The following is a 22,912-nucleotide window of genomic DNA, read 5'->3' as shown; positions in this document are numbered from 1 at the left end:
TTTTATGCTTATTAAGGACTTGCCAATGGAACATCTCAAAGCACTTTGCAGAACTAGACCATGGAATGATCCTGCAGAAAGAAAAATGCTAACATCAAGTAGGTCCTTTCTGTGTGCTAAGAGTTAAGAACAAAAAAGTGATGCGCTGCAGTGGGTTGTGCTTCCAGTCTGGATTCTTCACTACTTCAGAGCATTTAAAAGAGCATTTGAATGAACACTTGTCAGATAAAATACAGGTACGGCTAGTCTTGCCTCAGAACAAGTAAATCAACTAAGATAAAATGACCTGTGTCTCATGCCCTGTGTTTCTGTGATTCCAGATTAACACAGTGGTGGATTAAAGCTACCCAATTTAGACCTTCGTTCAGAGCATGAATTCCTCCCACCTCTCCAATAATAACGACCACACACAATTTTGCTCCTGAAAAATTAGTTCATAACACCCCTAAAAGAGGAAAAGGCTGAGATTAAGTTAATCACAAATAAAGTGGGTAGAGACTATGACTTAAGTTTCATACATGGATGTTAACCTTGTGTTAGGAATGAGTAATTTGAAGAAGAGATATAAAAGAAAACGAAGAACTGAACTGAAACGTCACGATTCTGCTGTTCATGATAGCAAAAGACAGCTGAATGTTTATCTTTTATGCTTGAAAGTCTAGGTGCTCATTTCTTCATCTTGCCTGAAGGAAAATACCTTTGTAAGATCCATAAGGAACAGCTCATTCAGGGGATCATCACCCCAACTGCCATTTTCCTTATCCGAAACCAGAGATTTCAATTCTGACTTAACATCGCCTTTTCTGGATTTCAAAACATCAAGATTTAGCACTGGATAAAAATATGGTTTTTTATAAAAATGAAAGGTTACCCGACCTTCTAACACAGCAGTCTTTTCTTCCCAATATTTTATTAACAATTTTTTTGAAAGCTCTCTCTGCAAGGTCCACTGGAGATTCTCACCTCATGCGAACAGACCATAGCCACCCAAATGCGGAGGGACGCAAACCTTGGTACCTCTGAGATAAAACCCAAGCAGATTAAGTGTGTTCCCGAGGACAACGAGCAGGCCTGCTGAATGTCACAGAGTGGTGACAGCTCAGGAGACCCTCATGTCCTCAGCATGCAGTGTCTCCATCGTGGGATGCTATTAATAACTGAGCAGTGCTAAGACTGAACCAGCTTCAAGGCGACATTTTTCCTGCCTTCAACCTTTCTGTTTCTCGTAACTGTGAAAAGTTCCCAGTGGGGAGAAAAATAGTTGCATTGCTGTTCGTTATGTGTGTACGTGTGAGAGGTTTTGCTGAGAATTTTAACTGGCAAAGAAGTGTTACGAATTGGCTCGATTCCACCATTCTCTATAAAACCGAAATCCATACACACATGTGACTAATTCATTTTTCTGGAATCCATCCAGCCCTGAGTTAAACGTGAAATGACTTCATTACAGGACCATCCCTTCTCCCCACTATTAACAAGCTTTTCAAAACAGCAGACCTGAGCATAGTTTACCTATGAGTCTTCATTAAAATAGGTTTAAATAAGGGCTATGTGTTTGGTGAGCTAAGGAAGAAAGAAAGAACAGATATTAAGAAACAGCTTCATGCCTCAGTGCAGCACTATAAATCTACTGAATGAGCCAGCACAATCCCCAGCAGTGATTACTTATTAATAAGAACCGGCAAATAACTGCCAAAACTCCCTCTGCTGTGAGTACTCCACGATAATGAAATGCAAGTAAGCAATAACTGACCTCAAAGTTAGGTGTTAATTATTGGATGTGGTCTGCCTGCAGTCGCCCTCCCTTCCAGCCCCCCAGGCTGCCTCAGGGCAGGGGGCACCGCGGCAGCAAGGGCTCCTGCAGCCCCCATCGAGACGGAGCTTCAGCCAGCCTGTCCCTGGGGCAGGGGGTTGAGGACTCCTCTCTGCCCAACTCACGCCCTCCACACCATGAAAACAGAAGTCTCAGGTGGATTCCGGTGAATGGGAAGATGATCCTCACAGGGGAAAAAAGCTGAAGCTACAGACCATCACTCCCATCGAGGCCAGGGGTATGTGCTCCAGGCTCGGGAAAAAACGGCAAGTGAGGCAGGCATAATGGAAAACGTGCTTAAGGTGCTGCATTTTACCATATCAGCTGCTATACCTGTGGAACAACCTTCACTAAAGATCCTGAGCAACTAACCAGCCTCCACAGTGCACAGAGACAGGCTCAAACAGTGTAATCAGCAGTCAGGATAAAAACTGAGATGCTTTCAGAGAAAAACAGAAGAAGAAGACAAAATTATTCTGCAGTATTTTAAAACATCCAAATGAAAAACCAAAGGCTCTGATTTTCATTTGATCTAAAGTCCTTCCATGAGGATGGTGGAATCAGGACATAACCTGGAATCACTTATGCAGATAAAAGGCAGGAAAGTACCACCGAAGAAAACCACTCCTCTGTGCTAGAAAGTAGTACTCGCTGTAAGTGAAGAACTAGAAGCTTTTGTATGTGTAAAGCTATTCTCTGATATTTCTGACCTGTCCTTACTTGTAGAGTCACATGAATAGAAGAATTTAGGAAGTTAGTTTCTCAAGTTTGGAGGGCCTAAGCACTTGTCTTTCAAAATTATTTTACCAAGCTTCTAAATCAGGTCCTTCATTAGTGTGTTATTTTTCATTACCAGATATTATGCATAATTTAATTTAAGCATAAAGTGTAACAGCCCCGCATAGTTACCCCTGCAACTACTATTTCACAGGCCACAAAGCACCTAGGACTTCAGAGTCTCCCAAATGGAAGTTTGTACTTGTGTAGGCTGTGCATGACCCACAGCCGTTCCTCCCAGAGCAGAAAGGATGAACAGCTGCAGTGATTTTTCCAACACTGCATGCTGTATGCTATCAGTAAGGAGACGCAAGGCAGATCAGGAAGCATTTTACAACATGTTGTGTCTGGGAAGTGACAGGTGACAATATTTGTGAGTTTAAAGGACATTTTCCTACCTAGGCCACAACTTTTAGAGTAAAATTCATTGCGAATCTAAATGGAGTTTATCTGGCCTGTCACTCTCCATCGCTGAGCACAAGACTGGCTGGCAGCGGGGCTGAGCTTACCTCCACATCAGTGTCTGATGAACAGTCGGCCGTAAGTGAAAGACGTGGTTACTGACGGCCAGGTTGTGCTCCAGCCGGAAGGGCTCCAGCACAACTCCGTCCCTCACGGGAAACGTCAGACGCAGCTCGTCATTGTGGTTGGCTGGGATCGAAGAGGGAGAGAAAGTGTGAACTTTCCCTTTAGCATCTGCAGTGCAATAATAATGTGCGTATTTATACAGAATCGTAATAAATGGCACAGTGATTTGCTATTGGCTCTAACTTAGCAGGTTCATACACACAAAAACGAAAATCACAAGTAACTACATCATCTAACCAATACAAGTGGCAGGGCTCAAACTGACAGCGATGGCAAACCAAAGTCTTCTGTTCTCCCACACTTAACATTAGGATCTCAGTGATTCTGGACACAAACTAAAACCAGGCACGGCAAGAATTCCTCTTTTTTATCACTTGATAGGTTCTGCATACAGGCTTACTCTATGGGCAGAAGACTGACAACAAATCTCTTAATTACTGCAAACTGTGATAATGCTTATTTCCCCTGCTTTGAACTGGGATTAACATTAGCCAATTAGTTCCAACAGTTTCACCAGCTGAAACTATCTGATGACCAAAGACACTGGTATTCAATTACTATCTGATCTCATAAAATGCATTTTTGTGATAACTTGTCTTTAAATGCTGTGTTCTTGCCCAAATAATACTGCAGGCTACCTCCTTCTACTTCTTTTTTCAGCTATCCTGAATTCCAAACACCAGTTGCAAAGTGCTAATGCAGCAGCAGTTATTTTACAGAAAACATAAAGGTTCTCCCAGTTTCCTAGTAAGCGATACCTCCCATTATTCATCAGTCACTTTAAAACCTCAAGTATCTTGTGCTAGTATACAGCCAGAGAGATCTTGTTATTCGTGCCCTGTTCCCAGCCAAATGTAGCTGTGATGTTGAGTGGCTTTGAAAGGAACATATATCAGTTTTTGGCATACACCTGAATAATCTTAAGAACCCTGTATGGATCACAACAGAGACACTGCTATAAATATTCACATTTTACTCTATTCTGCAGTGATGTTCAATGAATGGCTTTGCCCTTGAACAAAATAGACCGCAATGAAAGTTCATACAATAAACACGCCTACCAAGCAGACATAACGCAACCTCAAAATCAAGTGTTTTATCCTCAGGAAGCATATCAAAGGAACACTTCAGGAGTAAAACCCTTATAAGTTTAACCTGGAAGAACTTTTCTGATACCAGGGAGCCCACACCGTACATGCCACCTGTCACAAATCTGCAATCCAAGCCTGTCCCAAGGCAGCAATCGGAGCTGGTTTCCAGGCTCTGAAAGGTGTGTGGCAGAGAACAGAGGGACAATAAATGACTGTGGGGGCATTCTGTTTGCTACTCACTTGGAGGCGGTGGTAAAGCATTGATATTTGGTTTAATGTCGGGTGGGAATGGTGGTTTGACATCCTGGTTGGGTGACAGATATGGAGGAATATTGCTCCCTGGAGTCATAGGTGGCGTGGGGTTTCCTGGAACAGGTGAATGAGGGTAATTTGCCACAGGTACAGGCCTCGATGGCTAGAAAATAAATAACATCACATTGTTACTGCCGTCTGAAAATAAGAATAATAAGCCTTGTGAACTGTACTGCTGTCAAACAGCAAAGACTACAAACAAGTTGGGGAGGCCCTTCTGCCCCCGGAAGGACAAAAAAGCCACCAGACATCCCATGAGGCCTTTGGGGAAGAGGGAGACGAGGAGAGCAAAGCAGGAACTGAAACCAGCAGACCAGCCAGCTTAATTCAGGCAACGACCAGACGCAAGCAAGGCTGCCAAGAGGCTTATCGCGTTCCTCTGACTGCTCTTTTTCCAAACCAGCCATTTGCTTCAGTTTTTCCACACCACCTCAGCCCACCCAGCCCTTTGTATCCTTTTTGGCTTTCCCCCAAAATAGCCCCAGTGCACAAAAGCCTACATGAAAAACAAAATCCAAAGACACACAATTAGAATGTCTGTGTCTCTTTCACTTCCATCTATCCTTTCTTCCATGCCTGTCCAACTCATCTACTCAGAATGAAAGCTCTGGGGGTCAGGGGACGTCTTTTATTCTCTGTACCTACAATGTGATTCTGTTCTTAGTTTGCTGTTGAATAAGACAAACTAAAACAAAAAGGACAGTTAAGTATAAATAGTAGCTATAGTATTAAAATACCATTGGTTCTGTTTCTTGTAATTAAGGGAATTGTTGCAGTTAACAGAACAAACCAATAATGATGATGCAGCGGAAGCTGATGTTAAACAAAACCGCAATTACATGGAACCCTCTTGTAACGGCTCATGTACCATAAGCACATACGCAGAGCATCAAAAGATGAAAATCTTTACAGACAGCCGAAGTATCAGCACTTCAAATTTGACTCTGTATCTAAATCTGCGCTGCTAGCTTAGGATACTCTAAAGTACCTGAGAGAGCTGTATTCTGAAATCTTAAGCATTTACGTTTCCAACCATCTTTGTTTTTTTCTTTAACACATAGAGATACTATTACCACAGTCAATACAATCCAAAGGTTCAGGTCCTCTCTGTGGCAAGCTGGATTTTTTTTCCCCTAGCCAGGAAAATCTCCCTTCTTAATGAGGTCTCTTATTTTCTAACTGTTTCCAGAACAATTGATGTTTGATTACAAAACAACGGATGCATTGAAAAGACCACAGATTCCCCACTGGAACTATACTGTAAACAAAAAAACTTAAACTCCATCTAAAATAAACGCATGTAAAATGTATTAAAAAAATCCGTCACTTAGAAACTTCACAGAGATTTTCTGCTGTTACTTTCACACATGTGACTGCACTGGAAGGGTGGTAGTTGAGGAACTGCCTCCTCCTCGTGTTCCTCCTGGCAGTTACTGCAAAAGCTGCCATGATGCAACTATGAGCACCGCAGCGGACAGCTTTGTTGCACATACAACAGATGCTCTATAGTAAAGAATTTTTTTTTTCAATGATGTTTTCTATGTCAATCACACCAGAACAATTCCAGTTCGAGACCAATATGTATCTTAGATTCTTTCAGCCTACATTCAAAATCAGAGTGTAGTCCAGAGACTGCAACAGCCAATGCTTTAAGAGCAGGTCAAGCCTACTGGATGGTCCTCCCCATTTTTTTTAACTTGTTGGAGTACCTGTGTACAAAAGATCATTTTTGAGCACACTTCAAAGATGTCAAACCACAGCAGGTCCTCAGTACAAACTCAGTTTGGATAATACTAAGTGCTCAAGATGTATCAATAAACCAGGCTTTAGGCAACATTTTAACAAGTCTAATTCTTGCCCAAACCAAGCAGCTCAGATGAAATAGAAGGAGAAAAGGGCATGGAGGGTCAGAGAGTCAGGCAAACTTCAGTTCAAAGGTGAATTCTATAACTGGAACAGCTTTTAAGTTTGAGCTGGCTTAATCCAATGGTGACCATTATATATGTAAAACTGGGATACTGCAATATGGAACTTGTTTACTGCATATTTCCGAAGTTGTATTCTTGCAGGGTGCCATGAATAGGTGAAGATATTACACCTGAATCTCATCAGGTACTTCTTTTCACATGCTATATTTAAAGCAAAACCAACATTTTCTTGTAAAAGCCTCTAACGAGCTGCAGTAACATTCAATTTTCTTTGTGAACTGCTCTGAAGTTACAATGCAACTTGGCTGATTTACTTTATCCCATGATATCCAAAACATTAGAAAAAACACTGTTATTTTTCTTTCCTTTAAATAGGTAAAAGCAGTATCCATCAAGTCACTAATATGACTTCATTCATACACGTCTACCAGAATGTAAGAAGGTAATCTAAAAATTCCTACCTTGTAGTACTGCCCCATGTTGACCGTAGGAGGAGGGTACTGCCCTGTGTTTTGCTGGCTTGGCATCCGCTGTCCCGGGTAGTTGGGAGACGTAAGGGGTCTTGGAGGGTTGGGAGTGGGGTACTGACCAGGCTGGTTTGGAAACTGGCTATTTGGTCCATACTGCTGGTTTCCATAATTCGGCTATTTCGTGACAGAGAAGAAGGAAGACAAAGATCTGTTTCATGCAAATAGCCGTCTTCAACTAATTATTAGGATACATTCAACAGTGGAATCAAAGAAAACAAAAAAACCCTCCAGGTGAATACCCCTCAACTCAGTTCCATCCATGCCTAAACCAGGGTCCCAATGGCTGTAGGTGGACACTACAAAGCATGAGAGTCCCACAGACCAAAGTGGGATAAGAATAAGCAGGTACCTTAACACACACATACCCTCGGTGCTGCAGCGCTGTCGAATGGCACCATGTTTGAAGAAACCAGAATTACAACCAGACGCAATGTTTATAAAATCTCTGTGTTTTTGCAAGTGCTACCAGCCCCATCGCTGGGGATCCCCATCCAGATGAGAATGAAAGCACAAAAAGTAACATTAAAAAAAAAGAAAATCCTGGAATGGGCAGAGAATAGAAGCTGTGGTGTCCACATCTGTCTTCTCAACACAACTGCTACGCTGGCAACTGTGGTAGACTGTTTAGCAATACCCAAACAAGTAAATAGAAGCTATTACTAGTTATAATATAAACATAAACTAGCTATAATATAACATGAACTAGCTAGTGGTAGCTAGTCCTGTGCTGCAGTTCTGGAATCCAAGTAATGAAAACTGGAACTTTAAAGGTAATAAAATGTCAATTGGAAAAATTGACTGATTAATAAGAAGTTTCCACAAATTAAGCTTTCAAAAACCAACAAGCAAATAGCATCTACAGGATCTGCAGAATCTGAGACCAGCAAGCACATAACATTTAGGGCATTGTTCAGCACTGACTTCTTCGCAACATGATCTTAGTCACTTACAATGAAACACCTGCTTCTGAAGCAGCAAAAAGGGGTTTACAGTCTTCCTTAAAATACGAAATCTGAAGATAAAGATTATCTGAACAAGCCACATTCTGTGTATTTTAACTTAATTGTAGAGTAAGTGGCAGTATTTACAGAATGAAAAGCCTTCTCAGGGAAGCAATTCCTGCAGAAGCACATAACTTTTTTTTCCTATTTTTTATTTTTTAAAGTTTGCAGATCAGTAAAGAAATGTAGCTCAATAATAAATGTTTGCTATATTTTCTGCATGCTGTATGTTTTCTGTAAACTCTTACTACCGCTGTTATAGTCAGGGCAATACGATAATCTTCAAAGCTCTACACCTGGAGTTACAGCTGTTGTTGTGGTCTTACTTTCATACAGAATTTTACCAGGAAATTTTCCCTGAAGCTAATAACTGGTAGTTAGATTTGTAAAGACATTTAGGTGCATATAGATGCTGAGAGAGAGCTGGTGAAATTCTCAAAAGCATCTTCTGCCAGATTCACACCAATTTGAAGAGTAAAAATGCATTGGTGTTTTTCAAAATCCAAAAGCTCACCTGTGTACATCTTGGGTTGTTTAAATTTATTTAAAAATTTGACCCTAAGTGTTTTGCCCAAGGTCATCATACAAGTCAATGGCAATGTAATTTTCTCTACAAAGTCACTCGGCTCTCATATAACAGCATGGGAACTTAGAAATACCACACTCCAAATAAACTTATATTAAATAAATGCTGACACAGAGGGATTTCAGTTCAACATGATTTATATTCATCTCAGTGCCTATGAAAATCAAGCCTCAAGAAGTCTGGAAAGCTAAAATAAACGTTATTACTATTGGTGTTTATACAACGTATGCCCTGTATTTCTTTAGAACAATATGACCATCCAAGAAAACGCAGATCACATATGTATTGGGCTCAAATGAAACATTTCACGTCCAATAACTCTTTTAAATTGTCATGTTAAATAAATCCGCTCCTGTGAAGGAAGTCTGTTTAAGGTCTATGAGTTCACCATCTAGCATGAGGCTGTCAAAGTGACATTTTGAGGGTTCAGTCAGTTTTGGGCCCTTCTTGGTTTTAATGACTGTCATCTTCACTTACATAGCAAGGGCCAACCTGAATACTTCAGAAGCTAAAAAGGAAGAGCTGCTGCCACTCGTATTTTAACAACAGTATTGCTACCAAGGCTGTAACAATGACATATCTATTGCACTGCAATGCACACCACATATTACCCAGCACATTGCAACTTTCAGTCCAAATCACAGAGTGTGCAAAATACAATTTATTTTATTACCTCTCCTGGGTACGGTCTCTTTATGCCCTGTATGGGCAAGGACTGGGGGCGTGGGCCTGGGTAGGCTTGCTGAGGCATCCTCTGTCCGTGGGTGCTGAAGGGACTCATCCCAGGTGGCCGGGGCTGGTTCATGCCCATGGGTGGCCCGCTCATGCTGGAAGGCGTCATTCCTGCTCCCATGCTTGCTGGGTTCATGTTGCCTGGCATAGAAGCAGGGCCACGAGGACCAGGCTGGTTCATAAACTGGTTGTTGTAAGCCTGGGTTGGACCCATCTGGAAAGAGGAACAAACCTTCAACGAAGAAGAAAAAAAAAAAAAAAGAATAAAATGCGACATGCATTTAAAATGGGAGGCGGGAGATGAACATGCTTTTGGGGAAGGGAAGAGGGGAGGATTAATGTCGCATTTTCCGTCAATGTTGTCCAACATCTGATGGGCGGTGATGTTATTTATAACAAAAATTCAATTGCAGTTGTAGAAGGCATATGAGAGATAGACATAAGTCTAAGGTAAGCAACTAAATCGTTTAAATCGGCTAGTCTATTACTGTAAGGTAACAGGTCAGGAAGCCGGCTGTGTAAATAGAGCACAACACTACGATTTCTAAGACACTGTGCTTCTTTACACCACCTGGCATATGGGTCTGTACACTTCAAAACTCAGAGAGGTAAAAAAGCTAAGGAGGAAAAAACCTGAATTGATCAAACCCTTATTTATCTTAAGAAAAAGTTATTACATGAAGTCGTGACATGCTGGAGGATATGGATCACCAGAAATGCACGTCTCGCGTAGCTGTTCTCACAGACAACATTATTAAAAAGCAAATATCTTTTCTACTGTTGTTTCCTTGTTTGAAGGGAAAAAAACAACCAACTAACTGTAGTTGGCAAAATGAACAACTAACCAAGAGTTACAACACCTATTCCAAGACTTCGGAACATCTCACCAGATGCTCACATTTAGAGGTTCACAGGACTGGTAAAAACAGCAACAATTTATCACATCAGATGCATCTGTAACTTTGGGTGATATTCAATTTTTTAAGGGCCAATCTCCAAACTACACTTAGGCAAGACTTACCAGCAAAAACACAGGAGACTGACTCATACTTACACACAAACACTCCAGCAGTTTCTCATAAGCATTAGAACCATACTCAAGCACAAAAAAACAGAGTAGGCACCCTGATAAACAGGGGCATACGAAGGACAGCCCAACTCCCTGTAATGATCAGATCAGGCAGGTGTGACGACAAACGGGTTACTCTCTTACCGGTCCATACTGGTTCATGTCCTTATTCTGCGTTTCCTGAAGGGCGGCCACAGTGGCTGTAGCTGTAGCTGTGGCAGTAGCAGCTGCAGCCGCGACTGCAGCAGCGGCAGCCGCTGCAGCTGGCTGGGTAAAATCGGCTGGCGGCCTCGTGTGTGGGGGGATCCCCATTCCTGCAGGGGTATTTGGGCCTCCAGGGTAACTAACAGGGAAGAGAAGCAAGAAAGAAAGAAAGAGGGAGAGAATTAAGACATGCCTGGTGGATTTTGGTTTGAATGTTGGTGTGATCCTCATCTGGAACTGTTCCCGAGCCACGTGTAAATGCCTAATGAAAGGCAGCAGGATGGGGAATTCGCGTGTACATGAGATACAAGCACTGCTCAGGTGCAAGAGTCACAGAGCTGCCACTGGGACCGCAAGGCACCACTGTCAGTTGTTTGGGGGCACATAACTGCTTTGCAGCTCTGTAGCTTCCTGCGAAGCTGAACCGAAATCCTGACAGAACCTGCATGCTTCACTCCCAAGAGCGCAGAGACAGGCTGCACGGCAGCAGAACAGCTTCCTCCACTACCACACGTTCATCTGCCTCAGCGGTGAGTTATGCCAAGTGCTCCCGAAGCGGTACAAGCATTCCTCCCTGCACCTCTGCAGAAATGCCAGCAGAGAGCCAATGCAATCAGTGCTGCTGGATCCCGCACAACGTATTTTGCAGTTCCTACCCAGCTGCCCTATTGATCATAAGACAGATAAAGCTAAACCATGCCTTGCCCACTCCAAGACATCAACTATCTTTATAAATATGGGCCAGTATACTGTGCCCATTTTAGAGATGTTAATAAAAAGCTAAAGAAACTTTCTGGCTTGTTCAAGGTCACTCAGCAGATCAGTGGCAGAGATGAAAGAAGAGAGTTCTCCGAGTCTCAGGCTGATATTCTTCACACTAGACTGACTATGCTAACAACCTTTTCAGCAAGCCTTGCAGAGGGACCATCAATAGTGGTTTCAGTTAAGTGCACTTACCACCCTTGTTTACAAAGCATAGACACAGAAAGTCAAAATGTAACAAAATCCAGGCTATTTGTTTTCATTTATTCCACCAATACAGCATTTATTTCCCCAGAATAAACATACAGCTTGACCATCTCTCAACAAACATCTTCAGCCTTGGTTCTTTTCAAATCCCTGCTGCGGAGCAAGTCTTTGGGAAGAAACATGCCACTGCATAGGAACCTACTTTGCCAAATACTCCAGCTTATTCCTCCACATGCGCGTAGAAACTATACCATCAATACCTTTCACATCCCAGCCTTATTAAATGTTAATCATTCCTAAGCCTGTGGTCTGTTTAACAATCTCTCTTAATTAAAACTTTATTTTGGGGGTTTATTAGAGCTAATTGATTGACCTAAGCCATTTCCATTTACCATGATGAATTTCATTGTAGTTTGGGTAGCTGATTACCGAAGCTGTAAAAGCAGCATGCGCTTCAGTTAACCAGCATAAAATAGCCACTGAAACTTTACATAATCAAAACAAGCCCATGACACTTCTGCCAGGTCACTCAACCAAGATTCATTGACTATTTACATCCATTTTTGACCTCGCACAAGTCAATCTCACCTGCCGCCGAAGCCTCCGCTCCCAGGGTAGTTGGGCCGCCCATACATGCCCTGCTGTATGTAGGGTTGAGTGGAGCCGGCCTTGGCCGAGAACTGCTGCTGCTGCCCCGCAAACTGAGGGGAATTGATTCCGGGGTTGCTGGTGGTCATCCCAGAAGCCATGGGGTTCCCTGCTGGGTTCATAGGGTTGTTGGCATTTGCCATTGGATTTCCCAGCACCTGTGAGTAGAAACACAAGACAAATAAGGGGCTATACCTTAAACTACATGGAACAAATCGAGCTGAATTGCTACAACTGATAAGTTACAATATAACCACCCTGTACTCTGAATTCTAATCAACATACACCCTGTTGATGTGTAGGTGCACATTCCTGGTGATTTCTCCTTTTGCCATTTCCAAACAAACAAGACTTTCTGATCTTTAATTATTCTTCACAGGAGATTTTTAACTAGATGGAAGCCAAACTAACAAGCTTATGAAAAAAGTTATAATAAAGACCTGCTAGAGTCATGCTTTGCAGGTGACAAATTCGTCTGATTAAGAGAAAGTACATGCTTTTTCTTTTTTTCTTTTTGATGTTGGACTTCAAGTTAACCTGCAAATATTCAGTCCCATTGGCATACTGTGAAGGATAAAAAACTGCAAATGAATATATTTCAGTGGCGTGACCTGTTCATGAATCTAAGTCTTGCTAAAGTGTATAGAAGTCTGTTGGTTGTTTTTATTGCTTCTTAGAAAAGAGTCCTCTGTTCTGTTTTTAAAAGGACTTGGTTTGCTTGTTTGAAGCTTTGCTTTTTTTTCAATTGAACCAAAATTGCTTTTAAGATATAAGCATGTTCATGGATCACCTGCATGGAAATCTGCCTCCTACTTGGGAAGAAATGTAGTGGTCATGGTTTTTTCAGAAGATCCAATCATGAGCTTTGGGAATTTGAGAAAAGGAATCAGAATCAGTGGACCTGGCTCATTCCTTTCCCTCAGGGAGCACGAAGACTACGGGAAACCCTGTCATTCTTTTCAATCTGCTCTAAACAGCTACAACCAAGCTTCACGTTTCAGAGTTTCATCCTTCCCTTGCAGTGATTCTGAAGAAGCATTTTCTTCTTTTTACCAAAGTACTTTTTTTTTTCTTTTTATCGCACATTCCTCTGAAGTATCATGAAGAATTCAAATAACATGACAGTGTTCTTCTGGTAGAACTCTAGTCTTTCTTCTTCCCCTTTCCTTTTGCCTTTTTAAGTGTGAAAGATTTCTACAATAAATTATTATTTCCATTTTCTGGCCAATGTACAGATCTAAGTGTTTACTCAGTTGTTTCTCTCACAGATGGGAAACTTTTTCTTTTAAGGTGTTAAAAAGAAATCAACAATAATAAAGGATGCTATAGATCCTGTAACTGTCTCCTCTCTTTATTTTTTGAAGAAAGATACTGCCACAAACAGTGCTTACGTAAGTGCTGTGTGAGTATTTATATGATCTGAACCTTGAATTGTTTCTTCTCCAAATGGCTCAATCCGTAACAATTCTGTTTTTAATTTTCTGGCCAAAATTAAAATACACTAAAAAATCTACAGAAATTTTGGTATGGGACCTAATGTCACTTGATTTGAAAAAGGCAGAAGGTTAGGTTTATGTACCATTGGCATTGATGAAAGATGGTGAAGTGCTCCACGGTGTAAGAAAAGTCTAGACAGCCTGAGAGCTTGATCTGTGCCACACCACTCAGACAGCACACCATCGCAAACAACTGGCGAATCCTTCATTAAAGCTGCTTCTTTTTGTACGGTATAATTCAATATACATCACAGAACACGAAGAGAGGTAAGAGTGGAGAGAACCCAACGAAAATCTAACAAGTATGGCTCTCACCTGGAAGCCAGCAGCTCACGATTTTGCTCCAATGCACATTGAAGTATTTTTTGCAAAGTAAGGCAGTATCAACAGGAGAGGTTGAAGAGACCACAGCCTATAGCTGGTAGTTCCCACCTCAGCGTGAGGAGCATACTTGGCCCCGGATTTTACCAGTGCACAAGTACGACACCACCCTGGGCTAAATCAACAATAACTCATTTGATGAATCTAACTAGAAATTTTGTTTTTAATAGAACAAGTCTTCAAATTCAGTCTGAAACTCCCAACATGTTGGGGATTACCCCAAAACATCATTCAGTTTTGAAACCACAAAGTGTAAAATCTGTCCTAAACTCAAGCCTGACATTTGAATGCAGCTAAAGGAGTAGCTGACTCAAGCTCTCAGACGCCTTCTTTCTGATGCCACCAAAGACAACACAACTAGAAAAAAAATGCAGCACATACAACAAAAAGAACACAGCCACTGTTACTTATCCCAAGAGGATTTTCCAAAAAGCTCTTCCTTTTGGAAACATTAATGAAAACCTGTATGTAGAGGGGAAGGAGAATAAAAACGGAGCTTACCTGGCTTTGAGAGGTGTTAGTCACACCCCATACTGTGGTGACCACTGATAAAGAGCCTGGGGGCTGGTTGGTATTTTGCTGCCAGGGAACAGAATCGTAAGGGAAAGACCCATCACTGCAAAAACAAATATTTATGAGGGTGAGATTCTGGAAGTTTAAACAGTGGCAAATTGCTGGTGGAGACAAAGGGATTAAGACCTGATGATACCTTGACTCCCCAACCCCTCCTTCCATTATTTGCCCAGTGCTCTCAGAGGCACAAAGGTTCTTTAACAGAGACGTGATCATATCAAAACCACACAGTACTAATGAATTCCTTAACTATACTGAAGCACAGAGCTTTTACCATAAAAGTCTGTTACCAATGAAAGTAAAAATAAACTCGGGGCAGAGTTTCAAACAAGGACACTAAGCAAGTTGCTCAGAAGCACTTATTTTTTGCAATCCATCTCAAGCTCTTCAACAATCACTGCTTCAGCTGCTTCAATTAGATTTTGAGACCAGACTGCAGCTCCACTGTCTGTTCTGGGTCCCCAAATGGGCAGAAGAGCCTTTAACGGAATAGCAGTTCAACATCATTTCGAAAAGTAAATTGAAATTCAGATAGTGTTCTCCTACACGATGGATAAGCTGCATGCCAAAAACAGTATTAGCTAATCAGCATTCTAAAAAATCAACTGCAGATATACAACACATCTTTCAGATAAATATGTGGATAAGAGGACTGGGTTTTTTCCATTACCTTTGTCCACAGACACAAGCAAACATTTCTTACACTTCTTTTCATATGAAAAGCATTGGTGGTTTCAAAATGAACACAGGATAAATATGCAGCCAGTGTAATTAATGAAATATGTTAAATCCAGTGAAAGTAACTATTAATCCCATAACTATAAAATATATCCCACTTGAAATTCGCTTGTTCTTCTACCATTAACTTGTAAATTAGATTTCTATTTGCATATATGCACATACACACACGCGATCTTTCCTTATCTAGATAAATACACATTCTTTCATTTTCAAATGCCATTGACCTGTGTTTTATATCAAGAACTGCATTTTTGCCTGGACTGCCAACTGTCACTGGAATTCTATACAGAGCCACCTTGCCTGAAGAACCCATCCAGGCTCCCCGAGCGCTGTACCTGCACCACGCAGTGCCACATAATTCACTTGTACGAGACGAGGTGAGACACCAACATGACGATGTCCTAACAAGGTGACCAGGGGCTGACTCACCCATGTCCCCAGACAGATCTCTAGGCTCAGACCACTTTGCTTTGTGCTGTGAGCCAAAATCAAGGACTACCTGTGTGATCACTCTTTAGCCTGTTCATAAAACCCAGCGTGTATCAGTTTGTAACAGGAATTGCACTGCACAAAGAAGTGTGCACACACATGATAAAAACTGTCTGTGTCCCAAGTAACCAATCAACTAACAACAGCAACTGTGTAAGGTAAAAAAAACAGTGAATACATTTTACAAACAACTAGGAAATTTCAAACAAATTCCATAACACTGTGCCAGCACAACAGCATTCTATTAGAACATAACTGTGGATGTGAACTGACATGTATTTGTTTCAAAATACCCAAATTGAATTAAGCAATTGAATCGCACACACACACACAAAACAATCAAACAAAAACCAATGAATTAAATTAGGGAAAAATAAAAGGTTCCCCACACAAATAATTAAGGAAAAATAATGCAAAATAGTAATTCTCTATAAGATGCTTGACATGTAACGTTTACGTTGACAGCATCCATACAAAACAATATGTGATTAAGGGCATATTTATCAGCTTGCAGTCAGTGAGTCCTCTTAGCCCATTTTGTTTTAATATTTTCTCTCAGAAGGCTGAAAAATCTTTTCCTTCTCACTCAGAGGCTCAGACAACAGCTTCAGCGACTAATACTGGCAAGTGATGCAATGCTTCAGCAAGTCCCCTCCACCAGCATGGAGACAAATAATGACTAACCCAGAATGTGTGATTGCTATGAAGCTTTCCTTCTTTTTTTCCTGCTCTGAATGATGCCTCCTACTTTACTTCCTTCTCTGTCTGTTTTTGATGATGTCTGCTCTGCGATTTGTTTGGTATTTACAGCACATGAGTGTTTGTATACTTCAATGACTACAAAGCAGCTCAAGGACCCACTGCAGCCATTCCCCTCTATTCCTCAGTGATGTGCTGGGGACAGGTAGCAAAATGTGAGGGACAAGGCAAATATTTCGCAAGTGTATGAGTAAATAAGAAGGGTAATTACAGGCAGGGATCAAACCACAGAGCCACTGAACGTTCTTCTATTCCAAGTATGCTGTATAGTTTGTACACATCCTCAGACTTAGAGCTAGTGATGGTTTAAGCCTTCTGTTAAGAAGTTACAACCATTTCTTCACTTTCTTTGCCTCCAAACCATGTTTCTCTTACCCTTTCCTCTCCTTTACAGTGCACTGAAGAGATTTCATATATTATTCATCCACACTTTCCAAAGGTAGAATCAGAGCACTTGTTTAGTGGAAGGCTGCACTGACTACACAATCACTTCATCTAATTATAAAAAAGAGTAAATCACTCCGTTTTTACAGTGTTACAGTTAAAATGGGTGATATCTCAAGAAACCATATTGTTGACATATGATGAAGGCCTCTAGCACAGGATAGCACAGGATAACACAGGAAAGACAGAAAAAAAAAAAAGACCAGGTACAGGTTTGTTGAGAAATATTCATTGTGCACACTGAATCACATGCCTATTGCATTATCCAACACATGCATTAGCCTTAAATTACAGACAACATAATTATCAGAAATTACGGCAACGCTGAAAAAGTGACAGATGTGCCTTGCAGAATATCAACTTATACAACCTAAAACGCGCTTGCCGCGCTAGACATCACTCAAATTTCACTTTAGTTTCCCCAACGAGAAATACACGACATTCTCCTGTTTGCATTCCCCAGGGTGATACTCCAGCCCATCCCCAGTTACACGTGCGTGTGTGAGTATGACTGCTGCCACGCCAGATACGATGCCCACCCTTCTGCCACTGCGTGAAGGTTTCTTTGGTTTCAAGCAGCAGGAGATGCTGGAACACGTGCCACTCGGCTAAAGGATTACTCGTCCCTTCACTTCGCTCTTTCAACTTGCGCTTCTGTCCTTAAACAACCCAAAGGAATACTCCCACCATCAAAGCAAAATCCATGTAAGTACTGTAATGAAATGTGACCAATCCAATTCTCATTTGCAAAAGAGAAGTGGCTTTCCACTGTTACTATACAGAGCTGCGAATTATTCTGCAATCCCTTTCTTTAAACTGGAAAATGGCAGCCAATAGAGGAAGAAGCTTCAACCTCTCCGGCCACAGCGAAATGCTGCCCACGCCGTTGTTCCTGTTGAACGGTACAAGGGTAATTAAGTCTCTCACTACACCCTGGAGGGCAGTGAGTCAGTTTGGGCTCAGCTGGAGTCCACTAAAAGAGTATTGACTAAATTTATAATAGTGTTAATGAACCTATACATACTACTGGTCAGCATTAAAGGCCGAACAGCAGAGGAAGCCACAGAGCAAAGAGGAAAAGATAGAGGGAAATTACTTCTCAAACTATGATGTAGTGAAACTGCAATCAAGGAATAAGGAGGAAGGATTTCCTAGCTGCTGGCAAATGTACTGAAACCACTGCTAACACAACACTTATGGTCAGAGAGTACATCAATACTTAGGTCTAAACAGCTTCTCTTAATCCCAGTACTAGAAAAATGGCATCAGACAGATATTCGGCCTCTTTGGAATACAGACTTCATGTGAGACATAGACGGTTAGTTAATTCTAAGAAAAGTTGCTTAATAAAGTGATCTCCATACAGTAAATTAATACTAGCAAATTACTGTAAATTATACATTATTTGTGACATTATTTGAAAATGCTGAATTTTAAATATGTTTATGTTGTTATTGATGTAATTGTATGTGTATCTGCTACTCTGTTTACATGTCTTCATTGATTGAGGAAGGAGAGACTCAGATGGTTTAGTGAAGTACTCATCCCTAGAGCATTAGCACTTGACATGTTGTGGAGAAAGGTAGAAACTGGAATTACACCTTCCCAGTGATTTTTCACATCACTCCTTGAAAAGGCCAGGTGTTTAAATACTCGTTTTATAAAGCATCTACCGCTGTTTCAAACATTGAAAATCTATCAGCTATGTAGAAAAGCATCAGATGTCGGTTTTCTCAAAAAATCTTTTCACTCCAAGCACTGGCACCAGGTTACCACAAGCGGGCTTTCAGTGGCCAGTTTCTGTTGCTTACCCTCCTGCCAGCTTCACAGCTTTGCAGGGTGCTTAACGTCTCGAAGCACAGTGATCCCAGCCAACTGAAGCCAACACACTCGGAGTCCACACAGTCCTTCAAATGTACTGACTCTACCCTAACTCCTTCAGCTCATGCCCAGACGAGCATGTAACTGCAGGTGTAATGTGACTGTCATTTCTGCCATATCTTCTTCTGTCACCCATAGACACCTAGAGAGGAGAGCACCTAACAACAAGGACTGACATGTGAGAGATCTACCCAGGCCTTTGCAGTTCAACACAGCCAAAGATCAGAACGGACCCAAAACAGCCCAGAACCGTGGCTACTGATCTGTTCTTGCCCATGGGCACCTCTGTGTATCCCTGCCTTGCTCTGCCCCTACAACTACAAGCACCTCTGGGTGGGAGCTGTGCTCAGGGTGCTCAGCACCCCTCGGCTGTATTCTTGGTTGGAGCCTCTAGGTGACACTACTTTAATACAAACTAAAACATAACAATTTCCAAACAAGGCTCTTTGCTCCTGCCTCACCCCTCTTTTCCCCCTAAAACTTCATCCACACGCAGTGGAAAAATAACACAAATCCCACCATCAGGACGGGCAATGAAGCCCTGGGCAGCTGCAGCACCAACACATGCATTTCATGCCCACGCTGTCTCACAAGTCAGCCTTTCATTCAGGTTCAGTTTCCATTTTACTTGGGTTTCTTGAATGAACACACTCACATAGCTTTAATTATTAATATGGATTCAGTCAGCAATTCTTCTTGAGTAGGGCACAACCATAAACTTATTTTAAGCATACTTTTACTTAAGAAAAAGACCGTTTTGTATGGTGCGGTGCAAATACCAAATGTGAAATGCCTTTTTGGTGTGCTCATGTTCTGGAACAGGCATTAATTTCACCAGATTTTTATAATTTTCTATCAGTATAAACAAAATGTAACATCATCTTTAAAAATAAAATCACAGGAACAGATGGAACACTATTAGCAGTTTCCCCCAACACTAAAACGTTCCTGGAAGGACTTTGGTTGATTTTTTTCCCAATTCTATAAAAGCTAGGAATCCCCAACAATCTATTAATAAAAAACAGATCAAATTGATTTTTATTCTACTAATTTCTGGTCAAACTTCCACTGAAAATACCCTTGGCCTTGACTACTAATTTGACAAAAACAACCTGACACGCGAAAGCCAAAATTTGTTTCCTCTTACTGGCAATCAAAACCATTTCACAGATTTTTCTCCTTTTGTTCTAGTTTAAAAAACCCCAGATGTTTAGAAGGAAACAACTGTCTTCTCACTTCTACTTGAGATATTTTTTTTGTCAGGGGAACAAAGCTGATGCTTCACCAGCTAAGATAATGTACCATATTCTTCATATAGCTAAGGTCCTTGGCCAAAGTGTTTCAACTTAAAACACTTCAGATTAGCTCTCAGTCTAGTTAACAGATACTAAAACGCATTACTATTAAAAAAAAAACCAAACTGTAATGTAAAATTTAACCAAGTTATCCCTTGACCTTCTGTGCCATGTTTTCCACAGATTGTAGAAACCACCCCACACAACCTGTTCTCTGTTCACGTGGAGGAATATGGCAGAGCAAGGAGGCACCCCTGTAGGAAGGACACAACAACCACTTACAGTCAGTGAGGAAATGTGATGAAGACATATTGAAAAGAAAGCACAGAATGATTAACAGCCTCTGTACATCACACACAATGACACAAAGCAAACTAAAAGCTGATGTTGTGTACAGGTATCCTAAGGTGTTCACATTGAAGATGTGGAAAAATAAGAAGGTGGTGTAGTACGTGTACACTAATACTGACTTTGGATGGCTACTAGTAACATACTTTTGACTGATGCCAACTATGCGATGCATGCCGGCCTTAAACATATTCCTCTATTTAACATTGTTATTTGAAGAAGTTTAAACGGTATTGACATAAATTAAGGCTTCATCACATATTTCACTAAATAAATACATATGATAGAGTCCAATCCAAATCACTGGGTGTATTTACGTAATGCAAAAGTGAAAAAAGTCAATTTGGAAACATTTTGCAAGACTTTATTTCCCTCTACTTCCTAGCAGCATGATTCCAAAGATTCAGATCTTACAGAGAAAATACACAGCTCCAAAAATCATCCCGTGACAATTTCTCAAGCCGTCCTTTTCCCCCCATGCTTTCCAACTAGATGAATACATTCTCCAAACCTTTAGAAAGCTCCCAACTCCAAATGCACAGAGAACCCATACCTAATTTTTCCCTATCAAGAAAGAATTACCTCAAGCATTGTTTCAGTACTGGATGATGCCTGTACCAGGCTATAAGCAATGTAAACTAGAGAGGAAGACTGAAAGTGGTTAGAAATTTCATAATTCACCACCAAAAAGGAAGATTCTTTTCTGGTAAACAGTCTGAAAACGCAGAAGCATTCTGAACTGGTTCTAGGTAAGCAGGTGAAGCAGCCAAAAGGTGAAAGCAGCAAGGCATTTTTCAGCTCGGTGGTTTGGATGGCACCTGCAGCTGGCAGGTGGCTATCACCCCCGCCTCCACTTTCAAACACCAGCACGCGTTTACAATAACCATTCATGCAGCCACACACACATGCACAATACAGCCACTCGCGCAGAGACTGAGATGGTAAAACCGAGCCGGCAGTTCAGCAGGTGATGAGAAGTACCTCTGGAAGCTGAAAGCCCTTAACTTTTTTCTTTATAATCCTGGCAAGGCCTGTGAGGCCCGGATGACTTATGAGTGCAGGAGGCGGGAGCGCTGCCTTCCATTTCGCACCGGGTTGCCACAGGTCAGGCTGTGACACGCTTGCTGCCGCTTCCTGGCGCCTCACTCTGCACACAGGCTCATCAGTCAGAGAGCCTTGCCTGCAAAGTACCACGCTGCTCGGCAAGAGTTAGTGCCTCTGAATCTAACCCCTGAAATTACAAAAACGCATCAGGCCAAACTGTTTAATTCAGAAGTTTCCGAATCTGCAAACGCCCACAGCACCCTGCACGCACACACAGTCCTGCTACGCTATAGATTTCATGTGTGCCCATGCACACGTGTGCACGCACACGCAAAGACAACAGAGATAATGCAACTTATTTCTGTCCATGTGGAACAAACGATCACAGCTATGCAAGTAAGAAACAAAAATGCTGCTGAGACCCGCTCCTGCCTCAGATGAAGCTGAAGGGGTTACTATCATCTAATATGATGGGTCTACAGCATCCATCCGACCAAACGAAAAAAGATTAAAGCATCACACCCAGTTCTATTGTCACACAAGTAGACCATGCAATGCATTACTAAAGCCCAGATTACAGTTACAAAACGCACCGGTAACAGCCCTGTTATTAACATGCCACCTGTTACTTTTTTCAAAATGCTGAAATTATCTTATGATCATTTTCAGCTTGACAAATGCAGTTTAATCTTTATTGCATCTCACAGCACAGACCTGTTTCATCCATGTCTTATTTATCTCACGTGTGTCGGAATGCAACCCCGAGCCCTCAGTCCCCCCCTGCCACCAGGCATTCCTTCTGCTCTGCTTTATCAATATACCTGGGTTCCCATATCCGACTGCTCCTTTACAATAAAAAACACACCCACCCAGTATTCTACCATTGCCTGTTGCCTTGGTAATCCAAATGCCTGGGTACTCGCTGATTATCGGCGAATGAGACTCGCATTGTTCACACCGCAGCGCGTCTGCTATGTTAATGTGAGATAATGGCAGCCAGAAGACTCCTTTTGTTCCCAGCTTTGCTGTTTATTCATAGTGCCTGGAGGTCAGCGACTGCTACAACAACCGGGGAAGGAACCGCTGAAAGCGTGAGCAGATTCCACTTGTGCTTTTGCCTCTGAGGGGGAAACACGAGCAGCCCCGCACAGCAAGAAGGGCACCGGGAGCTCTGCAGTCTGACTCACGCAAGGTGTAGCAGGCGGCTGGGAGG

The 22,912-nt window shown here is 41.7% G+C and overlaps 1 protein-coding gene across 12 annotated transcripts in view; it reads right to left on the bottom strand.

Annotated features, from left to right (window-relative positions):
- Positions 1-22,912, bottom strand: part of ZMIZ1 (zinc finger MIZ-type containing 1) — a 345,891-nt gene that overhangs the window by 23,602 nt on the left and 299,377 nt on the right. For 8 of the 12 annotated variants that reach the window (XM_071811737.1, XM_065843042.2, XM_071811739.1 and 5 more), the window contains 7 exons: positions 14,627-14,741; positions 12,189-12,406; positions 10,572-10,770; positions 9,300-9,590; positions 6,971-7,153; positions 4,510-4,684; positions 3,100-3,286 (listed from right to left, as the gene is read on the bottom strand). In XM_071811737.1, the coding sequence (XP_071667838.1) occupies positions 3,100-3,286; positions 4,510-4,684; positions 6,971-7,153; positions 9,300-9,590; positions 10,572-10,770; positions 12,189-12,406; positions 14,627-14,741 (1,368 nt within the window). Of the gene's footprint in view, positions 1-3,099; positions 3,287-4,509; positions 4,685-6,970; positions 7,154-9,299; positions 9,591-10,571; positions 10,771-12,188; positions 12,407-14,626; positions 14,742-22,568; positions 22,722-22,912 lie in introns of those variants that run through there. The other 4 variants (XM_071811741.1, XM_065843046.2, XM_065843045.2 and 1 more) reach the window with 4 other exon arrangements.

Source organism: Patagioenas fasciata, chromosome 8 (genome assembly GCF_037038585.1).
Source record: "Patagioenas fasciata isolate bPatFas1 chromosome 8, bPatFas1.hap1, whole genome shotgun sequence".
NCBI classification, from domain to species: Eukaryota; Metazoa; Chordata; class Aves; order Columbiformes; family Columbidae; genus Patagioenas; species Patagioenas fasciata.
This window is presented reverse-complemented; position numbering and strand designations above follow the sequence as displayed.